This window comes from Convolutriloba macropyga, chromosome 8 (assembly GCF_964194025.1).
Source record: "Convolutriloba macropyga chromosome 8, txConMacr16.3, whole genome shotgun sequence".
NCBI classification, from domain to species: domain Eukaryota; kingdom Metazoa; phylum Xenacoelomorpha; order Acoela; family Convolutidae; genus Convolutriloba; species Convolutriloba macropyga.
Window position 1 is genome coordinate 42324416 of NC_134475.1, and position 24278 is coordinate 42348693.

The 24278-nt window shown below is 35.8% G+C and overlaps 2 protein-coding genes across 2 annotated transcripts in view; one reads left to right on the forward strand and one right to left on the reverse strand.

Annotated features, from left to right (window-relative positions):
- The window catches only part of LOC142344128 (mitochondrial ubiquitin ligase activator of nfkb 1-A-like), a 145648-nt gene that overhangs the window by 86303 nt on the left and 35067 nt on the right, over positions 1 to 24278 (forward strand). The window lies entirely within an intron of this gene.
- The window catches only part of LOC142344739 (angiotensin-converting enzyme-like), a 60523-nt gene that overhangs the window by 27517 nt on the left and 8728 nt on the right, over positions 1 to 24278 (reverse strand). Inside the window, exons 2-4 of the mRNA XM_075396631.1 lie at positions 23741 to 23971; positions 20685 to 20834; positions 1722 to 1902 (exon numbers count right to left, since the gene is read on the reverse strand). Coding sequence (XP_075252746.1) covers positions 1722 to 1902; positions 20685 to 20834; positions 23741 to 23971 — 562 coding nt within the window. The remainder of the gene's footprint in view (positions 1 to 1721; positions 1903 to 20684; positions 20835 to 23740; positions 23972 to 24278) is intronic.

Sequence of the window (24278 nt, forward strand, 5' to 3'; positions counted from 1 at the left end):
TGAAAAGGTCAATGTTAATCTCACATCTATCCGTTATATAATGTAATATTGTATGATACACAATTGATTAAGAAGTATTTTTTAGAAGAGAAACCTGGTTAATTAATGAAGTCGTTCCTAGAATGGTAATGTTAAATCTCTGAGTTGAGTAGCTAAGTGATTTTATTTATTAAAACAATGGTATGCAATATAATGGACCAGATTTGTTAACCGACGCGCATCCCTGGGGCGAATAACTGAAAATATTCTAAATTTGGACGCTATGATAAATTGAGTAAACCTTCGTTCATTACTCCGTTTTTTTTGCTATGTCCTCATTAATAGACAGTTGAAAGATTTTTGACCGATTTTTATTGGATGAAAAAAGTTCATCTTCTCTGCATCTAAGATTCTTGCTGAAGCAGTTCAAAGCTGCATGGATAAGAAAATTGAAAGGAAGAGTTGACAGAAGATAGAAGAGAGAAGTTTGACTAAGTTCATGAAAAAAGATTTGTCATTATTTGGCAAGTAGTTGTTTTAGCGAACCAACCCTTGTCACTTTTCCATCGATTCTTGTCAATTAGTCGGAACCGTTATTGGGCGAGTTTTTATAATTACTTGAGACCTATTTTATAAACCAAACTTCTATGGAGCCATGGTATTGGTGGTTACATGGCAATATACTCAATGCGAAAATACCCACTGTGTCATTATATCCAATAAATTTAGTTTGATCTTTTCGTTCAATAATCCGATTACAAATTAACACTATAAATTAACAAGTATATTTTCTCATATTTAAGCTGATAATTTGTTCCCATGTTTGATTGCGATACTTTCTTCCCACGAACCGCTGAGGCATTGTCATATGCACTAGCTAAATATTATGCTAAATAATCGTTCTGGCAGTTTCAACATCAAGATAAAATATTGGGTATACTTAGGGTATTATGTCAGATCGGGTATATTGGCATCCTGACACCATATTCTTAAATGATGATCTACAGTCTGTTGTTTTAATGCACAATTAGTAATTTGAGGAACTTTTATGAAATTATTAATTGCCCTCAAACGAAGTTTGTAACAATTATATTAGTTCTGTGGTCTTTTTATGCAATATTTCGCTTGACCGATTTTTCGTCGTAACCATTTCAGTTTTCGTCCTCAAAACAAGATAACGGGTAGCGCTGGGGGCATTAAGTGGCCGAGCGGCTCTCATAGAGCCTCACGCCTTACTGGCCTCTAAGGATGCGATTCACCGAAACTGTTTTGAGGCAATTTCAGGGTGTGAGGAAGCGGTACTTAGTCTTAAAAGTTTGAACCCACTCTGCCCCCCCCCCTCAGTCAACCACTCCCCTCCTCCCCCCCCCCCCACACACACACACACACTCACACACCCGTCAACCCTCCAACCTGGTGATTTGGACACCCTCTCGTCTAAACTCTACCACAACCCTACCCCCTCCTCCCCATCGTTTGACACCCCCCCCCCCCCCCCAATCGCTTACCCCCCCCCCCACTCTGCACAAAACCACCTAATGCTAACATCCCTTATGCACCAGCTGACTACTACCGAAGCGAACCGGTCGCCCGTCGTTTGAGATCAATTCGTCCGACGTAAGTCGGTTATGTTTTACTTATTGTTGGCTATTGTTTTCTTTGATTTCTGCCTAACTAGTAACTTGTTAACACGTGCGAGCATATATTCTCAACAGCTATTTGCCAAGTAATGGTAGTGTAACCTTCGTTCATCAAGTCAGACATGTCTGGTTCCTGTCTCAAATTATAGTACTCTTTGTCTCCCACTGTTATGTTCATCTCTGAGAAGTCGTAGATGTATGCCATCTCACTCGTCAAGTTGTTCATCAGCTCACTGTCGTATTTGTCATCGATGTCTATGTCCGAACTCTTCACCAATTTAATCTGAAGTCATATAAGGAGTTTATTGTTTAAGGATCTGTCGGCCATGAACAAATTTTCGTTTTCAAGAGCATGTGTGAAATTGTTTTACGTTTCATTTCCGTGTTCACTGTCATACAAAAAATCCCAGTCATCCTACTAGATATGCACTAGCTTATCAAATTAACACTCAATATTGCAAGTATATGTTCTCATTGGCTCGTTTCTCATCGTACAAGCTCGTTTCTCATTGCCAGTAATCGTACGAGCTCATACATGACAGCGGGTAAAAATGAAAGGTTGTGCTCGACGCCCCCATTCAAACATGATTATATATATGAGAGAGAGAGAGATAAAAAAATTAATTACCTTTTGAAGGCTTAATCTTGAATATCACTAATTAACAAAGAAGAAAAAGCTTGTATTAGAATCCAAATGTTTACTCTTTAAAAACTTAGAAACTCTTTTCAACTTGCGTTTAAATGTTTTCTGATTCCGAACATATTAAGCTGTTTCTTGCTGAATATAGTCCAGATCGTGTAGCTTGAATTTAAAAGTCTGTATCAGAGAGGCATTTTCTACATTTTGCTAATTTGGAAATTTGCTACTTTTCAGAAATTTGGTCGCTTCGGAATTTCGAAGTTGATTAGAACTTGGCTTTTGCAGTTCGATGAAATCATCAACATTGAAATCAAAATGGTTATCCCAATTTTTGTTTAAAAAACAGTAAATTTTTCTGCTCTAGGAGTATACTGACAAGCAGCAATTCACATTCGTCAGCCTGTCAACATAATCATTTTTATTCGAAAAGCATTTTGGTGCCCGCTTTTGATAAATTTCTAATCTCCTCAAATCTCCCTTTTAAAGTGCCCAGACATCTGATAGGTGGAATAGACGCGAAATAATGAATGAGTGGTACAAATGGAACTTTGCTGGACGCGCTTAAGTTTTTAGGCAAATTTCGTTTCAAACTTAGTAAGCTCCAATACTACCTCTCAAACTTGTTAATACATAATTAATCCACTTCAAAATTTCTTGAATAATTAAAAAAGATCATTTTGACCATTAAAATTTATTTGTTTCCTGTTGCTTGGACAGAACCAATAACTATATAATGAGTTTTCGGTAAATTGAATTCCATTCCATTCACTTCACTCCACCAGGAATATAAGCCTGGCAGATCATATTCAAGGCTCTGTTTTGAATTCGACTTTCATTAAACATCGTGAGCGGATAAGAGCAATTTTGGCCAATTTAGTACAACTGCGACATCATTGTTAAGTCACAGAAAAAAAGTGGCCCCAGATTTGGTCCCTGTGGTACGCCACAACTTTCAGAAAAATTCTTTGATTTCCGTCCTTGTATAATAATGTGCTGGTATATGTTATTTAGATATGAGGCATTAATTTTCAGACAATTCTCACTGATATCGAAAGCTTTTTCAGGAGAATATGAGGAACTCCGTCAAAGGCTTTGCTGAAGTCAAGATAACGGGTACTGATGTGAAATTAGAGTGAAAAAGAATATACAGTTCGTGAATGAAACGCAGTATCTTGGAAGCAATCGGTCTATTTCCGACAAAGCTAAATTGAGATTCGGATATCTTACTTTTGAAAAAAGATAACAAATTTTTGTTTAAAATATTTCAAATGACTTGGCAAGCTTCAATAGGTTTTTGATTGGTCAATAAGAAGTTACATTATCTGGTTTTCCTTTGTTAAACCTTGTTTTAACACCAAATTTTCCAAGAATCTGATGAAGCCAAACATGATGAGTCAAATCGTTTTCAGACGTGGAAAAAGTTACTTGACGTTTCAAGCTTCAAAAGTTCTCGTTGAGGTCGTCCATATTGTTAACCAGATCATTTGACATCCGGTAAAAAACAATGTCATTTATGAAAGCCGATAATCTTACAAGGTTGCATATGATTGGCGGTAATCATACAAAGTCATACATAACTGCTAGTAAAAATATCAGGTCATATATGATAGACGGTGAAAGTTCATGATCATATATGACGATCGGCAAACGCTTCCGATCATATGCTTGTCGGTAATCATGGAAAGATGTTTTTGACTTAAGTGTCCACAAATGAGGAAGAGATAGAAAACTCACTTATTGCTCAAAAATAATTGGTGCGTCCATTTCAAAAAATCGCTCTGAGCTATAAAATACTATAATTAATAAACAATAACACAATACCTGCCATTAAGGAGAGGAAGAGACAAGCCAAAAAACAAAATGAAATAAAAACTAGCACTACTCACGACCAAAACTCAAGGTCTCTATTTTTTTTGTTTGAAAAACTTAATGGGAAAGTCAAAATGGCGTCAAATAAAAAATAAGCTAAACCAAATGACTTGCATTCGACCGGAAAAGATATGGGAGAATATTTAACAAGTAGACAGAAAACAAAAAGGGTAAAATTGGAAAATGGCTTCACACTTTTTGAAAACAAATAAATTCAAAGTCTTGAAAGCAATTGGCTCTCCATTGAAATTATTTATTTGCTTCCTTTAAATGTTCATACAAAACAATTGTGACCTGACATTATCAAGGATGTCATACTACAAGATTAAATATTGGCAAAATCAAAAAAGACAGTTCAGTTTAGTCGAATCCTATAAGATCAAAACCTATTTACTAGAGTTATAGAGTAATCAATTGCGCCATATTTATGCGCTCTTAAAGTGATTTTTGACTTGTCATTAATGTGACATTAATGTGATAATTGGACAAGACCGCAAAAGAGAACCTCAAAAATTAGAAAATGTCAATAAATATCAAATTTATGAAAGCTCGTAGTATCAACGAAAGAACCATTGTTTAAATAAAAAGCAGCTGTGAAAACTACATTATAAATCATCTTAAGAAAAATGCGACCTCTCTCTCTCTCTCTCTCTTTGCTCTCTCTCTCGACGCTGAATAATTACAGAAATGATATTGAAATCAGCATATCTCAAATTACCAATAATTTTTGAAAACAAATATTTTAAAAGCGCAAGGCAAAACAGCCGTACGCTTTCAACTTGAAAATGGTAAATAGTTCATATCGCTGGTGCTCAGAAAAACTATTGTTCATGTCGTTAGTGAGACTTATTCAAAAGACTACACATTAACAATGAATACAGCAAAAACTCAAATTTTCACGATCAATTTTACTCAAATGGTGTTGAAACCAAAAAACCATTTGCTTTGCGCTGACATGTTTATGTAGGTTCATTGGCTTCTCTTTGCAGGTAAATATGACCTTTGCAATAATTGAGTTTCGTTTAAAATCATTCTGACCTCTAACTAACATTTAAAAAAAGCAAAAAGCAAAAGTGTTTCTACAGGGCCCGGTTACAATCCGATTAATTTCGAAATTAATTAAATTTGAACTATGAAATTCCACAACCAGACCAAAATGTATCCAGCTCTTACTGCTTTTCTCCATTGGGAGGAAATAATCCCAAAATGATGAATTTTTGCAAAGTTTTTGTTACATTACCAAAAAAAACCATTGTGTTCAGATAATTTTGTTTTTTTTAATTTTGTTAAAAAAAACCATTGTGTTCAGAAAAGCATCAGATAATTTTTTAATAGCTCCTTTAATACGGAATTGGACGTTTGATCGGCTGTTGAGAAACTCATTTGTACTGAAAAGTGCTAACAGATTTTTGGCAAACAAAAATTGTAATATATCAAAAATAAACTATACATTTATTTTATAAATATCGGTTTAAATTAGTGAAAGACCGCAAAAGTTTTATTTTTTAGAAAACTTTGTTAGGAACCGGAGGACAATATCTGAATAAAGGAAGACTTTTGTCAGCAGTTTTTTTGTGTGCAACAACGGTCAAACTGGACCAAGTGAAACAAAAAGGCATATTTGATGCCACTTTTAAATGGAAATAAGGAAAATGCTGAGTTTTCAGAAGTTTGACTGAAATTTTTGCCAAAACAGTCTGTTCAATCTATTCATCAATTCTCTGCTGTCTTTAAACGTAAAACTATGTCACTATCGTAAAAAATTTTACCATTTTTTAAGCAAAAACTGATCAAAATTTAAGCAAAATTTAAGAAAAATGTGAACAGAACAACGGAAGTTAGGCTAGCGTTCACATTTCTTTAAAACTCCGTAACCTTTCGGGCGAAATTCTAAAAAATCTTATTAATTCTATGCTTGACAAGCTTTCTAATGATACCACACAAAATCCTGTAAGATAAATATATCGACCGGCAAAAATTGACTGAACAAAAAAAACCAGTTGAGTATATGTTCTCCCCCCACCAAAGTTGGTCGAAACAATAACGTTCATGTTTGACTGCACGTAATCATGCCTGGTCATGTTTAGTTGCCGTTATACGGTCATATCTGGCTGTCGATGATCCTAGCTTGTCCAATGTGTTACATGACTAATTGTAATTTTAGAAGTACCTGTGACGGTCGGTCGGTTTAAACAAAAACTTATATATGATCGCCATATATTCATACATAGTCGTATATCGTACATGACCCGGAAATTTATTAATGATTATTTATAGCTTCCAATTCTAAGCCCTGGTTAACATAATTGAAGCATTTGATTGCGCAAAAACATTCTCTGTTCAACAAATGAGAAAAAATCCTGACAGTGAGAGACGTACAAAGAATTTAAGCGTGTAAGAAACTTAGTTAATAGGAGATTAAGGGAGGCGGAGGCGCACAACAATTTTTGAATCAATTTCCTCCAAAAACTACCAACGAGTAAGCAAACAATAGAAATTCATAAAACAGAAGATCAGTCCGAGTGAAAAAAGTGTCAAGGTTGATGAAATCAGATTAGATAGGGGTGAAATTTTAAGGTATCGAAAAAATATCGTCAATTGTCTAAATAGATCACTTGCTAGTCTAGGTGTATTCAAAGGCTCAGATATTGCTTGTAAATACGCTGATAAACTTAATATACCTGAATTCACATTCAGAACTGTGACTAGAAAAGAACTTTATTCAGTCATCGACTCGCTGGGTGATAACAAAGCATTAGTTGCTGGTGAATTATCAATTCGTCTCATAAAGTCTTTCAAAATAGCTATAGGCGTACATCTACAGTTCGCCCTAAATGAGTGCATTAATGAGAAAGTTTTCCCAACTAAAATGAAACTAGCCGATGTAACATCAATTTTCAAAAAGGTGATAAATTGGATAGAACAAATTATGAACACATTTCTGTAACTCCAAGTTTTGCAAAAAAAAAATTAGAGCGCCTCAGATGACGGATTTCATTGATAAGCATAAAAATAATAAATAAAGAGCAAATCGGTTTTCAGAAAAGTCAGGAACCGATGAAGTTTTACAACTGGTTGAAACAGTTTCGTCTAATTTAGATCAAAGCGAAGAAACCGTTGCTATTTTTCTAGATCTTGCAAGAGCTTTTAATTACATTTCGCATAACATTTTTCTTAAAAAAATTGAAATGTATGGTGTTTCCTAGGAAGCGAAAGAATCGCTGTTTTCATTTTTTGCCAACCGCAGACAAAAGGTAAAATTTAATGGCCTGGTCTCTGATTGTGAAATTTTGAATCACGGTGTACCACAGGGAACTGTTTTAGGACCACTCATTTCTCTTTCTTATGTGAACGATTTTTCATCTAATATAAACACAACGGAGAAAGTAATTCATTTCGCAGATGACACAAGTATTGTCTGTTGTGGAGAGAAAAGTAGCTTACATGGAGAAGTCAAGGAACTTTTACATAAAACAGAGGAATATGTAGAGATGGACAAACTAACTTTAAAGACAAATGAAACCAAATTAATTTTTTTCTTACGCAATAATTCTGATTTTGGATCTGTTTTTACGAAGTTCTCGCAACACAAAAAAGTTGCGCATATCTTGGTTTTCAAATTGACAGGAAACTTATTTTTGATGAGCAGCTGAATAAAACCTTAAAGATGGTTCATTCTATAATATCAATATACCTAATCAGACATCAAATTCCCCTGAACGCGCGCACATTCTTCTTTTGAAATCACTTGTACTTTCACACTTTTCGTTTTCGGCAATCTTTTTTCAAAACTTATCTGCAAAAAACCTAAAACGCTTTAATCGACAGAAACGCCTTAATGGGGTATAAAGGTGTGCTTTCTACGCAAAATGTATGAAAAAGCGAGAGATCTGCTAATTCAGACAAATATCCTACCAGCTGAGCTAATAATAGCAAAAATATTGCTAATCAAGTTTCGTTATGATATAGCCATTCCAGGAAATTCTGAAAATTTTCACGGCTATCTGAGTCTTCATCAAAACACTTCGAACAAAACAATTAAATTTAGATAGAATGTTAAAACCAACTTTGGAATGAATTCGATTGTTCGTCAATGCATACAAAAATGGAATAAGTTACCACAGTGTCTTCGGTTGGCAAAAAAACGAAAACGTTTTTTTAGAAAACGTCGAGTGATTTGCTCTCACAACATGAAAAAATAGCTTTGAATAGTAACATAGGAGTTTTTACAAGTTATTTTTATTTTTAGAAAGAAAGCAATCGCAAGAAAATTTTGTGATTCTTTAAGAAAATTGATTGATGTTTATTATTTTGTTTGCATGATTTGAAGTATTTTTTGTTTCAAGTATAGTTAACCAATTGGTTATAGTTCTAATTTACTTGTTGCAAAAATATGATCCCGCAAAGCTGATGTGACTATGTGTTGCTACAAGGACTTGTGTCTGAAGGCTGAATTCCGTCATTCTACAGGGTCATAAACGATGATAGTCATAAATGGTCATTTAAATTCTGAATGCAATAAATAAAATTTCTGGCAAATTTAGTCTCCTCTCCCCTGCGAATAGTCACACCTTTTCTTTATCAAGGGAAATTACCTGATGTCGCTTCTCCAAATTAATTAAAGCTATGTAAAATTGTCGTTTTCGAATTCCTCAAAATTTTTGCTTCCCAAATGCATTTTTGTAAATGATCAATTAACGCAGAAGTGCTCTCATTGTTTCATTATCTCACTGGCGAATTGCAGAAAGGCTGCTAAGTGTCTTCACATAAGTTCAGAAAACTGTAAAAATGTTGATTGTCAAATTGCAAAAAAAATTAATGCTGTGCTAGAAAATATGCATGTTCTCCCCCCGTGACGAATCATGCATAACGTTTTGTCACGGGTAGGGACCTCCCCACCCGTTACAATTCGTGCGGAACATTTTTGGGGGTCGAAAAATTTTGTCTCTCAATTTTGCCGGAGGGACGATAATGCAAATGTGAACACGTAATATAGTGTGAAAATTGGGGGAAATTATAAAAATGACAAAATTTTAATGTGAAAAACTGATGTCCGACTGAACCTTGCTGCGTAATTTAGGCAAAATGAGAGAGTGAGCAGTCTTTTTTCCTTATATACTCTAAAAACTAATTTCTCTTTTTTTGTGAAGGAAATTCAATTTTTGTCTTTACTTTAAAAAACAATTTTCCTGTTAATTTTTTCTCCTATAAGTTCCATAGCACTAACAATAACCATAGCTGTGTGTACAGTGTTCGTCTATTTGTATCTAATCTGGATTTATGCTACCCACATCTGATTGGTTGAAAGCTGGCTGAAGATTAATTTTTGTCTGGTACATGTGACAACATATGTTTTTGATTTTTTTTCGCAAGTTTTGGTCTCGGCATTTGTGATTGGTTGGGAATTAGGAATTGGTTGAGTTTTGGGAATTAGTGTGTCTACTACATGTGCCAACAGGTGTCTTTTGTTACCAAAAGCAATTCGGTCATGTTATCTCAGCTTCTCTGATTGGTCAGTCGAGTGTGAGCTTTACTACCGGCTTGCATATATTTGAACACGTGTTGTTTTATTATCAACGACAAGATGTGGTCTCAAGTTTCAGTTTGTGTTTGAAAAGAAAGTAGTATGTCCTCGTCTCAAGATTGCTTTGATTTTTATCACGTTATAGCGCGTTCTCAAAAACGATATGTAGTTGCCTGTGAAAACATATGAAAATACAGGAAGTTATATAACGCTGAAACTTTTCAAAAAAAGACAACGGAGACAACGAGTTTGGTTTCAAGGAAAAACTCACTCTCCCTATGCAAGAATTATAGCAAGTGGGAGAAATTTTTGATGCTTGCGGAGGAGCAGAGTAGCTCTGGCAAAAGGAAATTCCAGCCTGGTTCCTGTTTAGAAAAAAGTGGTCAAAGTTGTAGCTGAAGTTTCAAAAAAGCAAAAAAGCCTCAGAGAGTGACAAAGAGAGTTAAATATTAAAATAAAATGGTTGAAGTAGTGTTTGAACGTACACCTGAGTATTTTCGACAATTCCAAAAACTTTTTCGATATTTTGTTTGCAATAGCGAGCCTCAATTTGATTCTAACCTTACGAAAAACTATACATACAGCCAGCACAAAATTGAATATCATTGTAAAGTACAACAAGTTCATTGCCATCTCATTGCTGTCGATCAACAACTACCACAGTCCTACAAGGATACTTCTTCTAAACCATATACAATACCATGTCTCTTCACGTCTTTTCAACTGCTCATTCGGGGGTCTTCTCACATAGTGCATTATGGCAAAGTGATGGAAAAACTTCAAGAGGCAGTCAGTTAAAACGACCAGCACAATCTAATCGTTTCCAATGCTGAGAAAAAATTAGCAAATGTCAACATGATAAAGACAGAGGATGTTCAAACTCAAACGGAATTTTTGCCTACTTGTACGATTGATAGATTTTATAGTATTTATGATGATGGTATGCACGGTTTCCCAAAATACTCGAAGTAGTGGCTATGGCTGTTTGCATGTTGATAATAATTTTATTTAGAAAAATGTTAATGTGGAATCGAAATTTTTCATTAAATTAGGAATGTTAGAGCATTTGATTAGCAAAGCGTAATAAATCATTATCATTCATATTCAAAATCAAAGGATATTCGTAACCAATCATCACATGCGCAATATAATTGCAAAAAAAGTCCACAGTTTTGATTTTGAATTTGCTCAAGTTTGAGTATTTGAGTTACTTCCTTGTAAAATTGTACCAGACGGCAGTACAATGTCTGGTAGTTTTGTATCAGGATTCCAAGCGGATCTGCCAATTAAATTTTGTTTTCTAGAAACAAAAGAACCATCCAATGACTTCCTGCATGTTGCGACGGTGAAGCATTGACTATGATGAATCCTTCTCTTGTTGGCTTTGGGAAATTGTCTGCTGCAAAAACTCCATAAAAATTTTATTTCAAATGAATACATTTTCTCAACAAATAGAGTATTTCATCACTCTCCATCTGTGGGTCAGTTGATAATTGAGGTTTTTAACACCTTTCGTTCCGAATTAACATAAAATGATTAGCTTCTTTCACCCAGAAATAGAATTTCTAAGTTGGCTGCCAATGCTCCGTCAAATGTAATTTGAACCGAAATTGAGCAGTTTGTAAGTTCTGGATGAATGAAATCTCTTGCGTTGAAGTTAAGTCAAAAGCTAAAACAATGTGACTTGGATAGTTTTCAAGATTTATGCCGTGCCCACCTTTGTCAAGAAAATCCAAGGCTTTCAGAGTATTGAAGTAAATGCGGTGGTAAATTTTTTTTTGAGACCGGAGTTCCAACAATAGGTTGACCATTTCTATGAACAACAATTTGGCAGTGAAAACTGGTAGTGAAAACGTTTAGTGCGATTAGTTCCGAGGTAGGCTTGATTTGTTGCCATTGCAATTACCGTACGTAGTACTGGTTCTTTCAAAAAAAATATCGTCATGGCTCCAACCTCTTATTCCAGTTGTAGCTAAGAAAACTTTGTGGTAATACCTCTGTACCGCGATACACTGCAGGTGATTTTAGTAGAGTTTTCTCAATTGCCATCAAAACATGATCAGCTACTGTCTTTAACGTACAGATTAGCTTCAATTTATTGCTTGTTTTGGAGATTTTTCTTTGTTATTACCGCTGCAATCTCAGGAGCTGCTTGAACACTTAATTCACGTCCAAACTTTTTTTGCTACAGGCCAAAGAAACTTTCTTGTTATCGGAATTGCGGCTCTGTCAATACCTGCTACTGAGACCCCAAAACCACTACCTCTTTGGCGATAGTGTCCTGAAAAAGTGAAAGTGATTGCTGTCTGCAATTGAATTCAATTGACTGGAAATTTTTTGATAACAGTTTTTTGTATTCCAACTTGCTGAAAACAGTTCTCTGCGTTCGCTCTATTTCGCCGGGACTACCTTTTTTCAGTCGTTGTTTTGAATCAATGACTCGAATAAGAGGCGCTCTAGTATCACCTACGTATTGATATTCAGTTATGTTAACGTAAATAAAAATCAGGTGCTTCCCTTCAGACAAGTCGAAAGGATATTCACCGACAAAAGTTTTTTCGTCATCTGCCATGGTCAGATTTTAAAAAGTGTCTAACATCTTGTATCCAATATGTTAACCAGACCCATCATAAATACCGTTCAAAACTTTCCTAGTATGCTTGGAATTTCTTTATCTGGAAAAGTAAAGAGTATTTCCTTCGTTTTTACCAAAAAGAGGAAAAAACTCCATTGATTTTGTTATATTGATAGTCTAAATGAGGTAATCCGGAAGCTGTTTTTTTGGATCTCAAGAGATGGTCAAGGTTTTCAAAGGAACCAATTCCAATGACACGTCTTTTCCTCCGTATGGTCTGGAGACAGCATCAAATGGAATATTTTTCTCATAAATCTTAAGGCCTTCAGATGAAAATATCTTTAAATCGTTTTTGTTCTCTTGATTTAATATTGTCGGGAAAATAATTTCACTTATTGCAACTCGCCAATCCCTCTCCAATTAAATTTCGTCATTGAAATAATTTTTGAATGAGGCCAATGTGTTTTGAGGAAAAACATTCAAAGAGGCTGATGAAACTAAGTGAACGTTTTTGTTCTCTTTTGCTAACTTATCCACTTGAACCAAATTTAGCGAATGAATTTTATTTTTTATCGTAGGCAAAAATTTTCGGTGTTGGAAATTTTTCTCTGTAATTCTAATGCTTTGTGTGGCCATTTTTGCCCTCCAGAGATAATTTCACTCTACTTGGTTTCAAATTTGTGCTTTTTGTAGGTTTATCAGGCTTCCGTATGCACCAGGACCTTTCGTATAATTTAAATCAAGCAGTTTTTTCTCGTTTGTCAAAAGACCCGCAATTCTTCTGAGTTCTGTCTTCCTTTGAGGTTTCGAAACCACTTCCGGTGTCTGAGGATTCCTCTGTAAGTAATTGGTTGGTTTCTTTATGCTTGATTCTTTTTGTAGTTTTCTGTTTTTGTTTGACAACTCTTTGATTTTTTTTCCGGATCGCAATTTTAGTGTTTCTGTTGATCACCAAGTCTTCTTTTATGTTTAAAACCTTAAAAATTTTAAAATAATCTGGATTACTTAGTTTTTCAGTTGGTTGCTGCAAATCATACAGAAAAATTGGAACATTTTTTCCTGTCGCTGTTCCGTCAACAGTGAATTTTCCTTTTCCTCTATAACAACCTTTTTTGGCTCTTTAATAATGAGGTTTACCATTTTCTCCGTCATCGTAAATTTTGCTGTCGCCAGCAAGATAAGATTTTGAAGAATTTTGTTCGCAGGTTTTTTGAAAACTCAGTGGAATCATTTGTTTCCCTTGTATCCAAAATTTCCGGTTACCCTTTGCTAGTAAAAAGGAAAATTCAGCACCGGTATGCTGAACTATGGGATCATTCAGTTGTTCTGAGACATATGGTTGCTCTTTCATAAACTGGTTTTTGATAATCAAAATAAATTCTTCAGAAGTTGGCATAGTTTAACTCAATTATATGAAACAAAAATTAATAATGAGTTGAACCAGTTCGAAACCGGTTTTTGTAAGCAAAAGCGCTCGTAGTTCATCCATTGATGACTTTTTCTTGAGCACACTTTCAAATATGTGTCTGTATTTTTCTAAGTCTCTTACTTTCAGTCTAACATGACCGAGTAAAACATTGTGACGACATTCAAATAAAACCAGTATAACATCACTATCACAACTACGCAAATATTTCCTTAACTGTTTTGGTTGCAAATACACCATTTGCTTCAGTTTAGATTTTTTCTCTTTCATTGTTTGGAGGGTTTGTTTCTGCTTTATCAGATGGAAGATAGAACACTGTAGGACCTGGCTCAGTAATATTTGAACAGTATCGTAAACAATCAGAGGTTTTTGGATTAAGATCGATAAGCAAATGCCCCCAACGGTTTTTTCGTTGCCAATTGATAGCAATGTTTTAAAAATTGAACAAGGTTTAACTGCCTGCCTAAAAGTTCGACTTGTTGAATATCGCGGACTGATTTGAACAAAATGATGTGTATTGTGTTCAAGTGTATTCAATGAGACCACTTGCTCTGCTGATAAAGATTGTGCTTTATGTAAATAACAATAATGTTTTTGTGACGCCCTGAAGTGGCCAACTTAACAAATTCTTGGTTGTCATAAATTTCTTAGCACGAGTCATCGATTATCAAAAGACAGTTTTCAAGGTTATTTAAAAAATCCAAATTGGCATACGTTTTGAAAACAACTCAAAGTTTTTGCTCCATTTTGATGTATATTTGTTGCATTTCCCGGTGTAAAAATAAAATTTAGTTAAATTTTGGGTATAATGTGTTTCCACTCAACATTTTGAAATTTAAATCTGTTTTGCCACATCCTGAAGGCCCTACAACGGCCATGAAGTCCTTAATCTTGCGTAGATATAATTTTATTAATAGTCTTGGATTTGGTATCCAACTTGACAATATGGATATCCAAACAAGGTTAATACAATTTGGTCACCAGTTGGTTTTAACACGGTTAATTTATTAATACAAATTGATATTAGCAGTAATATAAAAAACATTTGCACAAAAAATACAACTTCTGAGTTTGGCAATATGTTTGGTTACAAAATTTCCAAGAAGATTTGACACTATTTTCTTTTTCGAAATAATTTTCCTCTACAACAGCGTCAACTTGATCAACTGTTACTCCCTCCTTCTCAACACAAAATAGAATTTGTTAAAACAGTATAAATTTGATATCAGTTCACATAAAACTCATAGCAATTGAACACATTTAGAAAGCTTTTCATGTGAACCATAAAGCTCTCAGAGACTCTCTCAGTTTTGTCATAATGGACCATGTTGTGCAATCTTTCTTCCGTCACCAAGTGTTGAATCTCTTTTAGCAGTGAATGATCGTTTGTCTATTTCTTCAGCAACCGGGTGCTTCGACATCAGTGAGAATTTCGGAGGACAGACTATGGTTTGAGGTTTTGACATTCTGCTTTCTCCACTGATGAAAAGGTTCAATCTAATATACTAAATGAGTGAAGGAGCTAATTTCGCCCTCAGTCAGCAACAATTTAACTTTTCTCTGTAAAAACTTGAAAGACTCAGATTCTCGTCCTCCATAATGAGGGCGCAAAAATTTGAACTCGGTGACAGGGGTGGGGTGCCTCCACTTTCGTCGATTCCTCCCTCATTGGTTAACCAGTTGAAATAGATACTGGCCTCTTCTTTTGCACAATGTTTGTTGAAGCTGTTTTTGCCCGTTGAATGATTTGTGTAAAATAGTTCACAGATATTGAAGGACACTCAATTGAATTCAGATTGATAACAGAGCATTCAAGCAAGTCTGACAAATAATTAACTTTCTCCGCTCTCCTAGCCTAGAATATTGCACCCGGATTCCGCAAGAGTGCGCTTTGAATTATTCGTGTAGGATAAATGTGGTGATAGTTACCTTTGTCCCAACCAATACCGTGCAAATTCCTACACAAACAACTAAAAGGTTGCTTTTGTTGAGTTGTTAACTCTATATAAATTTTTGGTGGTAAAAATGACACGCATTCAAGGTAGTTGTCAGTACAAATACCAAACTCTTTAACAATAAATTTTTCGTTTCTGTGACGAAATCCTTCAACGTCTTACACAACCGTTTTGCTGCTCAACCTTCCAATGAGTGAAAAGGTGATGGATGAAAAATTTTTATAAGCAAAATATTATTCCGGACAAATGCCCGGTAAAACAGTTGCTGCTTTTCGACGGAAGCTTATAAGAGTAACTATGTCCTTGGCTATATATTTGTATATCAAAACTACCTGTGTTGTGTAAAAAATCCTGTAAACGTAAAGGTTTTGAGATTTTTAGATAGTTGTCGAGAGACGAATTGTCGATGCCAATTAGACCTCAATACGGACGCAACTTTAGTGCAAAATCATGATCAAAGCAGTCCAAATCACTAAAGTTATCACTTGCTGCCGGGAAATAGTTTAATCTTACTGATTTTTCTGGGTAAGTTGTGGATATGGATAAGTATTTCTCGAGAATGTTTTCGAAAAAAGTTTCTACAAACATCTGGTTGATCGAAATGGATGCAAATCTTTTTTTACATTCCAAACTACAACTGAACAAAATTTTTAAATGTTTTCTCTGCACAATCTTATCAAAAGCATTTATTATTAACAATTCTGAACAAACGAGGATATCAGATTTTGTCACTCTAATAATAGCGACAGACTAAATTATCAAGTTTTTAATTTTATAATTTTTACCACTAAGAACCAATAACCGCTATGCTAACAGCACGTTTTTGTTTGTCTCCAATTGGTTATGATAAGACATAGAACAACGCATTCATATATTGTCTGTAGTCACTCTCCTTTCGGCTTACTAGTCATAAGGTTAAATTTCAAAATTTGCTGCTTTCTGATTGGCTAAGAAAAAAACCAAATATGTCCAATATAGTTTTGAGCTATTCTTGGAAGCAACACGCCTAAACATGTAGGAAAAAACAATCCAACAAAAATAATATTTTTTTAAACTCTTGCATACTGTTTGATTGCTCACAGAACCCAAATCCTTGCTCTACAACTGAAACTCAAAATTGTTTGCAAACATTTTTCACAGTCTTTGTTCATTTCTTTTTCTCTTTCTTCTCTATTGTTAACAAATTAAATTTTTTTCAAAACTTGACCGCAAATCGCAGCCACAAAGTGGAAAAAAGCAATTATTACACAATTTATATAGATTGATACCCATTTCTTTGGTTTTAGAATAAATTGTTTTAACTTTTGATTATAAAGAAAAATTTTACCAAAAAATTCCACGATTTGATAAATTACCACAACAATTCTTTAACTGCAACATCGTCTTCAAAGTTTGAACGTGTCTCTGGTGGCAGTTATTCTGAAAGAAGAGACCATTCCCGACTTGAGAACAATAGCATATGAAACTTGCAAAAAAGAGAAAGTCGTTATTGTTAAACAAGAGTTGCAGGAGAATGAATGGATTATAATTAACCAAATGGCGCTACCAATTGTAATTTTTCACTAAATCCAATCATTCAGACTTGAAAACGCGCTGATGAAAGGAGCACAGTACACGATTGATCATCTTACTGGCTACGTAAGAGAATTCTTGTTGAATCCAGAGACGATAGATGAAAATGTGAGGCAAATTCTTTATGCTTATGATATCAAAGAGATTCCTCTATACGAAAATCAGGAGGGCTATTGGAGGGAACTAGAAATTATTGATAGTTTTGGCGGATTACAACCAGCCATGACAGCTCAGCCAAATTCTCCTCTACCAGACTCAACGCCAACTCCCTCAACTCCCGAGGTAGCGGAAGTTTCCATAATTGCCAGCAGCAGTCATGAGCCACCAGTGAGCCTTTGCTTTGCTCCAAAGAAACGGAGAATTGATAGCAACTACGAAAACACAATTGAAGACATATAGACCGTGCATACCATCATCATAAATACTATAAAATCTATCAATCGTACAAGTAGGCAAAAATTCCGTTTGAGTTTGAACATCCTCTGTCTTTATCATGTTGACATTTGCTAATTTTTTCTCAGCATTGGAAACAATTAGATTGTGCTGGTCGTTTTAACTGACTGCCTCTTGAAGTTTTTCCATCACTTTGCCATAATGCACTATGTGAGAAGACCCCCGAATGAGCAGTTGAAAAGACGTGAAGAGACATGGTATTGTATATGGTTTAGAAGAAGTATCCTTGTAGGACTGTGGTAGTTGTTGATCGACAGCAATGTGATGGCAATGAACTTGTTGTACTTTACAATGATATTCATTTTTGTGCTGGCTGTATGTATAGTTTTTCGTAAGATTAGAATCAAATTGAGGCTCGCTATTGCAAACAAAATATCGAAAAAGTTTTTGGAATTGTCGAAAATACTCAGGTGTACGTTCAAACATTACTTCAACCATTTTATTTTAATATTTAACTCTCTTTGTCACTCTCTGAGGCTTTTTTGATTTTTTGAAACTTCAGCTACAACTTTGACCACTTTTTTCTAAACAGGAACCAGGCTGGAATTTCCTTTTGCCAGAGCTACTCTGCTCCTCCGCAAGCATCAAAAATTTCTCCCACTTGCTATAATTCTTGCATAGGGAGAGTGAGTTTTTCCTTGAAACCAAACTCGTTGTCTCCGTTGTCTTTTTTTGAATAGTTTCAGCGTTATATAAGTTCCTGTATTTTCATATGTTTTCACAGGCAACTACATATCGTTTTTGAGAACGCGCTATAACGTGATAAAAATCAAAGCAATCTTGAGACGAGGACATACTACTTTCTTTTCAAACACAAACTGAAACTTGAGACCACATCTTGTCTTTGATAATAAAGCAACACGTGTTCAAACATGTGCAAGACGGTAATAAAGCTTAAACTCGACTGGCCAATCAGAGAAGCCGATACGACCACACTGAATTGCTTGTGGTAATAAAAGGCACATTTAAAAGACACGCTAATATTTAAAACTCGTTCAACCAATCACAAACGCCGAGACCAAAACTTGCGAAACAAAAATCACAAACATATATTGTCACATGCGCCAGACAAAAATTGATCTTCAGCCAACTTTCAACCAATCAGATGTGGGTAACATAAATCCAGATTAGATAAAAATAGACGAACACTACACACACACACCTATGGTTATTGTTAGTTCTATGAAACTTATAGGAGAACAAAAACAACAGGAAAATTGTTTATTAAAGTAAAGACAAAAATATCATTTCCTTCACAAAAAAGAGAAATTAGTTTTTAGAGTATACAAGGAAAAAAAATTGGCTCACTCTATCATTTTGCCTAAATTACGCAGCAAGGTTCAGTTTTTCACGTTAAATTTATGTCATTTTTTATTTTTTCCCCCAACTTTTACACTATATTACGTGTTCACGTTTGCATAGTCCCTCGAACACCTTGTGTTACACAATTTACCGGCCTTCATTTTTTGTCATTCACAGTGCAAAACAATTTCTGTATAATGGAATTGCTTTTTGTGGAAATTTTTTTGCATAAATTTGTCCAAAAATAACAATTTGTACTCTAAAAAACACAGAGTTTTTTTTCTCGATTTTAACTCTCCCGTCATTTAAACCTGGTATATGAATTGCTTTACCGCACCATTTCAAACATCTTTTCAGTACTTTTTTGGAACTTTCATATAGTTTTGAGCATCTGTTTTTGCCTTTTCATGCGTTTATTTTTGCCTTGTTTTTAGCCAATCTGCAAAGTTATATTCTGCAAAGTTGCATTCTTTTCACCTACGACGATACAAATTTCATACCAGACACAATAAATTTCAATCTGGAGCCCTAGCACTTAAGTTTTATTGGTCTTCTAATTTGCCCACTAATCTGGGATAACAATTGGTCAATAAAACTATCAAATTAAAACCAGATGTTGGATCAAAACCACCAAAATTTGACTGCATTTCGTTTTGCTGTCGATATATTACATAAAACTCATCAAGAGATTGAAAAAAAGGTAATTTATATGTAATTTATATGAAAAAAAGGTAATTTATATGTCTGTTAGAAAAAAATGTCAGTTATATGTCTTTTAAGAACCCGTGAATAGTCTTTTTGACCAAAAAAAAGGGCTTAAGAATTTTTAAACTTTAAAATCAACTTTATGGACCCCCAGAATTTGCAAACTTTTTCAATCATTTCACAATACTGTGAAATTTTAGCGAGTTTTTATCCCCGCACAAAATAGCTGGAAATATCGTTAGTTTTGCCCACCGAATAATTTTGACAAAAATTTCACAAGTTTTTCTCACCGCACAAAATTGACAAAATCTTTACAAATTTTCGTCCCCCAGAAATTTGAGAAAATTTTAAAATTTTTGTCCTCCTCGGCACAAATCGAGAAAATTTTTTTGTTCCTCCGGCAAAATTGAGAGACAAAATTTTTCAAACCCAAAAATGTACCGCACGATTCGTAACGGGTGGGGACGTCCCCCTCCCTTGACAATACGTGCATTTTAGTATACTACTTATTCGTCCTTTAGGTCTTTTGTATGCAATTTTTGTATAACCAACTTTTCGTCTCATAGGTTGTTCCATTTGACTTTTCCTCTTAAAAAAGGAATATACCGTTTAAGTCTTGAGGGCATTGAATTAAAAGGTCCAGTTCTCTTAGAGCTGTCCTTATCTCTATGTGTACAATTCACAGTAGCTGCTAGCAGAAGATTTAAGAAAGTTGAAGGGGCGGTTTTTGGCTGTTTATACCCCCTCACTCCAACCCCGCTCCCCCCCCCCCACACCCACCTCTACCTCGTTCAAGCCTAACCCCCGCATGTTCGAGCACCCAATCTGCTTAACCCCGTTAGTCCGTTATAAGTTTTTTTTTGCAGCAATCTAAATGAATAATTTTATGTTAATCTATCTTCAAGTGTTGTTCTTTAATTGTGATAGCGATATATCTGAAATCGTAGAAAACTCAGATGAGTAAAGTCGTTTTTCTCCTTTCTCCTTTTCTCTGAAGAAATTTTTAGGACAAAAGTAACCTAAAACTAGATTTTGGTGGAATACCTTTCTTTGAGTGTCGCCTTCTAGTCTGTGGTAGCAGTGCTCTTTGATCAGTCTGAGCTTCTTATTGAAGAAAGTGGTTTTGATATTAGTCAAGTTGTTGAATTTCTTCTGCTCTTCGGTCTGGTTATCCGGATGGGTCTGGTTCCAGTCCTGAAAGAAAAGCAGTTATATATAGTTTTTTTGTTTGAAGCGTGTTGCAACGGGACCCAATTTATACTAGTTTTTTTAACAATATTTTTCAGCTGTCAGAAACCATTACAGCTGGTACACTATGTATCTAAGGAACAGGGTTAGTGGTTCTTGGTACTCCCTTTCTGGTCACTGTTTGCTGTAAATTTTTATTTTGCATTTTTTTCTATAATTGAGTGTTTAATTGCTCTCAAAAAGTTGATTGCTCTCCAACGAAGTTGTTAGCAATTACAGTTGTCCTGTCGGTATTGTTGTTGTTGTAACTGTCGCACAGAGCTGCAAATCGTAGGTAATTTTGGCGGGATACCGGTGCTTATTGCCGCTTTTAACTGGTACCTTAGGTGCATTTGTATCATAATATATGTAGATACATTAGTAGTAGTGTGACTGTTTATCCGCAACTTGCTTGTGGTGCTCCGACCTTTCTGCATCTACGGCATGGTGAATGGCATGCCGTCCCCGGGTTAGGGGTGGGCAGGAGAGGCATCGTCAACATCGGGGGAAAGGGGCAAGGAAGGCGGATTATTCTATGCAGTGTGGTCGTGTTGGACTGATGGTATTGAGTCCAGCCAGTTACCTACCTCTACTGGTCTTTCCCACAGGTCAATCATTTTCAGGTCCATGGTGTTCTGACTGCAGTTGAAAATGTGGTTTGCGTCATTTGGTGTTACTTCACATCTGTTACGGCAGTTGTCAACATTGTTACAGATCCTAATCAAGTAAGAAATAAGCAGGGGGCAGTTTTCAGTTGTGGTAATCGGATACGTGCAATTCGTGGCAGCGTTTGTTCCTCTTCTGCTATCTTTGATAGAGGTGTGGCTAGTTGCTTGCTGTCTTTGTTCAACTGAGTATAGACCGTGTGTGGGCGGATACTTCTGAGCAAAGGTTTGTATTCTTTTCGATTTAATTGCTCTTTATTGTTTGTGTAAAGAGCTCGGTCCCTATAAGTATCATTTTGTGTCGTTTTCGTGGGACGAAAACTAGGTGAGGAGGTTGTGTTATGATCCTCATGGTGGCTCTGATAACTGCTGGCTAGGATCTGCTCTGCTAACAATTCTGGTGACAATATTAAGTTGGTGACAGTATCGAGAGCTGTCGTTGTGGAGTGATCAGTACTAAAGCCGATGTAGCAGTAGTGCTAATGTTCTTTTTTATGGAAATTTTATAAAATCACTTAGTAAGAGTTCTTCTGTTAGTTTTGCAATGGAAATGAGTGCAATTGGACTAAAGTTTTGATTCGTCTGTGTTTTTCCCGTTTGTGCAGGGATATAACCCGGCCAACTTTCAGACGTTCGGGATTCTTGCACTGTTTACAGAAAGGCTCATGGTGACAGTGAGATATCTGAGTGCTATAGAACCTAGATATTGTAGGTGGATTGGCGCTATTCTATCTGGGCCCAGCGACTTACTTTTTTTTGTGTCTATTATAGCTTCTTTCACTGTGTCACACCTTTGTTGGCCTTTGTTGTATCTTCAGTTTCAATTCAATGTCGTCTTTAAAAAATGCCCAGACAGCTTTGCGGAAGTTGATGAAAGTTCTTTGTTGTGTTGTCTGTGTGCGATGAGGTCACAGGTGATGGATAGAACTATTGGTAAATGTTCCGAGCTATAAGCGTACTCAGTGAGCCAGTCGCTGTTCATTGCTATGCTTGAGCTGGCGAGACTGATGTCCGGGGAGCTTTTACAGGAATCAGTTAGTTTTGTGCTGGCCTTTTTGTTGAGAACTACATGATTAGAGAAGTCTTTTCACTTGCATTATTGTTTCCTTTTGTGTCTTCGGTAGATTGGAGTGGAGTTTTGGTTGGTTTCTTGGATAGCAGCTATTTGGATGTTTTTTTCTGCATCCAGTCTATGATGTTGTCTAGTTTTCGTTTGAGACCATTACAGTTCAGTTGAACAATGTTGAGGTGTGTGTTGTTGTGAGTGGGGAAAATTTGCTGTGTATTTGCTTCCATTGTCTTGCACCAGGAGCAGCGCTTGTTGTTCGTTTGCACTATGGACTGTCAGTTGGTGCAACTGAGGTGTACCCATCCTCCGCGGCAGACGCCATTTTGATTCCAGTTGCTACGATGGCAAATAACACAAATCGTTTGGCCGGGGTTGGTTTCAATGGATGAGGATGAGGAGAAGCAGGGTAAATATGTGTTTCCCATTCAAATGCGTACTAGGGAAAAGAGGGATTGAGCTTGCCTGATCCCGCCACAAAAACCCGTTTCTTGCAGTCTGTGTAGAGTGTATGAATCGTGGGAGCGGTTGTGCGCTCGTGGTTCTTCCGCGTAGAGGCGTCCATACTTGAGAATCAATTGCTGTTACTTGTACAGCATGCACAGCTTTGACTCAACTGGATTCTTGGACTGCGCCAATACGTTCTGAAAGTCTACCGAGCACCAAAAAGGATATTCACGCTTTATTTCCGCTCACTTATGTTATACCAATACTTTTCTAGACACAATTTTGTACTTTCATATTGTATACACCCATTCTACGAAGAGGTCTGTTAACAAAAATTTTCCAGTCCTAAGCAGATCCGCAGTTGTGCTGCAATAGGGGGTTAACTTGATTATGTTAATTATTAATGCACTCAATCAAGTGAAAATTGAAATATCTTGATAGGCTCTGGGTAAGAAAAAGCCAAAATCTGCAAAAATGCGAGATCTTTTAGCTTGATTCAAGAACTTCGGTATTTTATCAATATCTTGTCAAGTTTAGCATCAAATTTTTCAGCAATCTCATGGTTTTTTTCCCTAAGAAATCAATCTTGAATGTCTTGGCAAGATGTATCAAGTCTGCTTTCACTTGGTAAAAATGAAAAAAAATAGTCGAGCCTTACTGAAAAAAAATTATATAATGCTCGTAAAAGTACTCACCAGATTTCCAATAAATCCGATCAATCCATCCATACATGCTTCGTACAAGCCAACGAAAGCTTCGATTGCTTTTGGGTCACAAGTGTACTCTGGCTTTTTCTTCTTCTTCGCCTCTTGCTCCTTCTTGCGCTTCTCAGTAGACATGAATGAGAACCAACCTGGCTCCCGCTTCCCAACCGATGACGTAATCACTTTATCCAGCTCGTCCCAGTCGATCGCTTCGATTTCTTTCTAAAAATGATTTTTTTTGGACTTTCTCTCTAAAGAACCTTTCCCCCACCCCCACCCAACTTCAAGATGACGGTCATTTTAATGATGTGACTTTCATTTGACGGTTGAAAAGTCAGCACGTCCTGAATGGAAACACTTTTGATCAACAGTGAAATTGAAACTATTATCAGCACTTGCTTCGAAACTGTATGAATATTAAAACTTTCCTTATCATTTTTTGTTGAACGTATAGTTTTGAAGGAAACAATATAGGCAGAACTGAATTGTTCATTACCCTTGCAATACAAAAACAATTTTATTTCTCTCG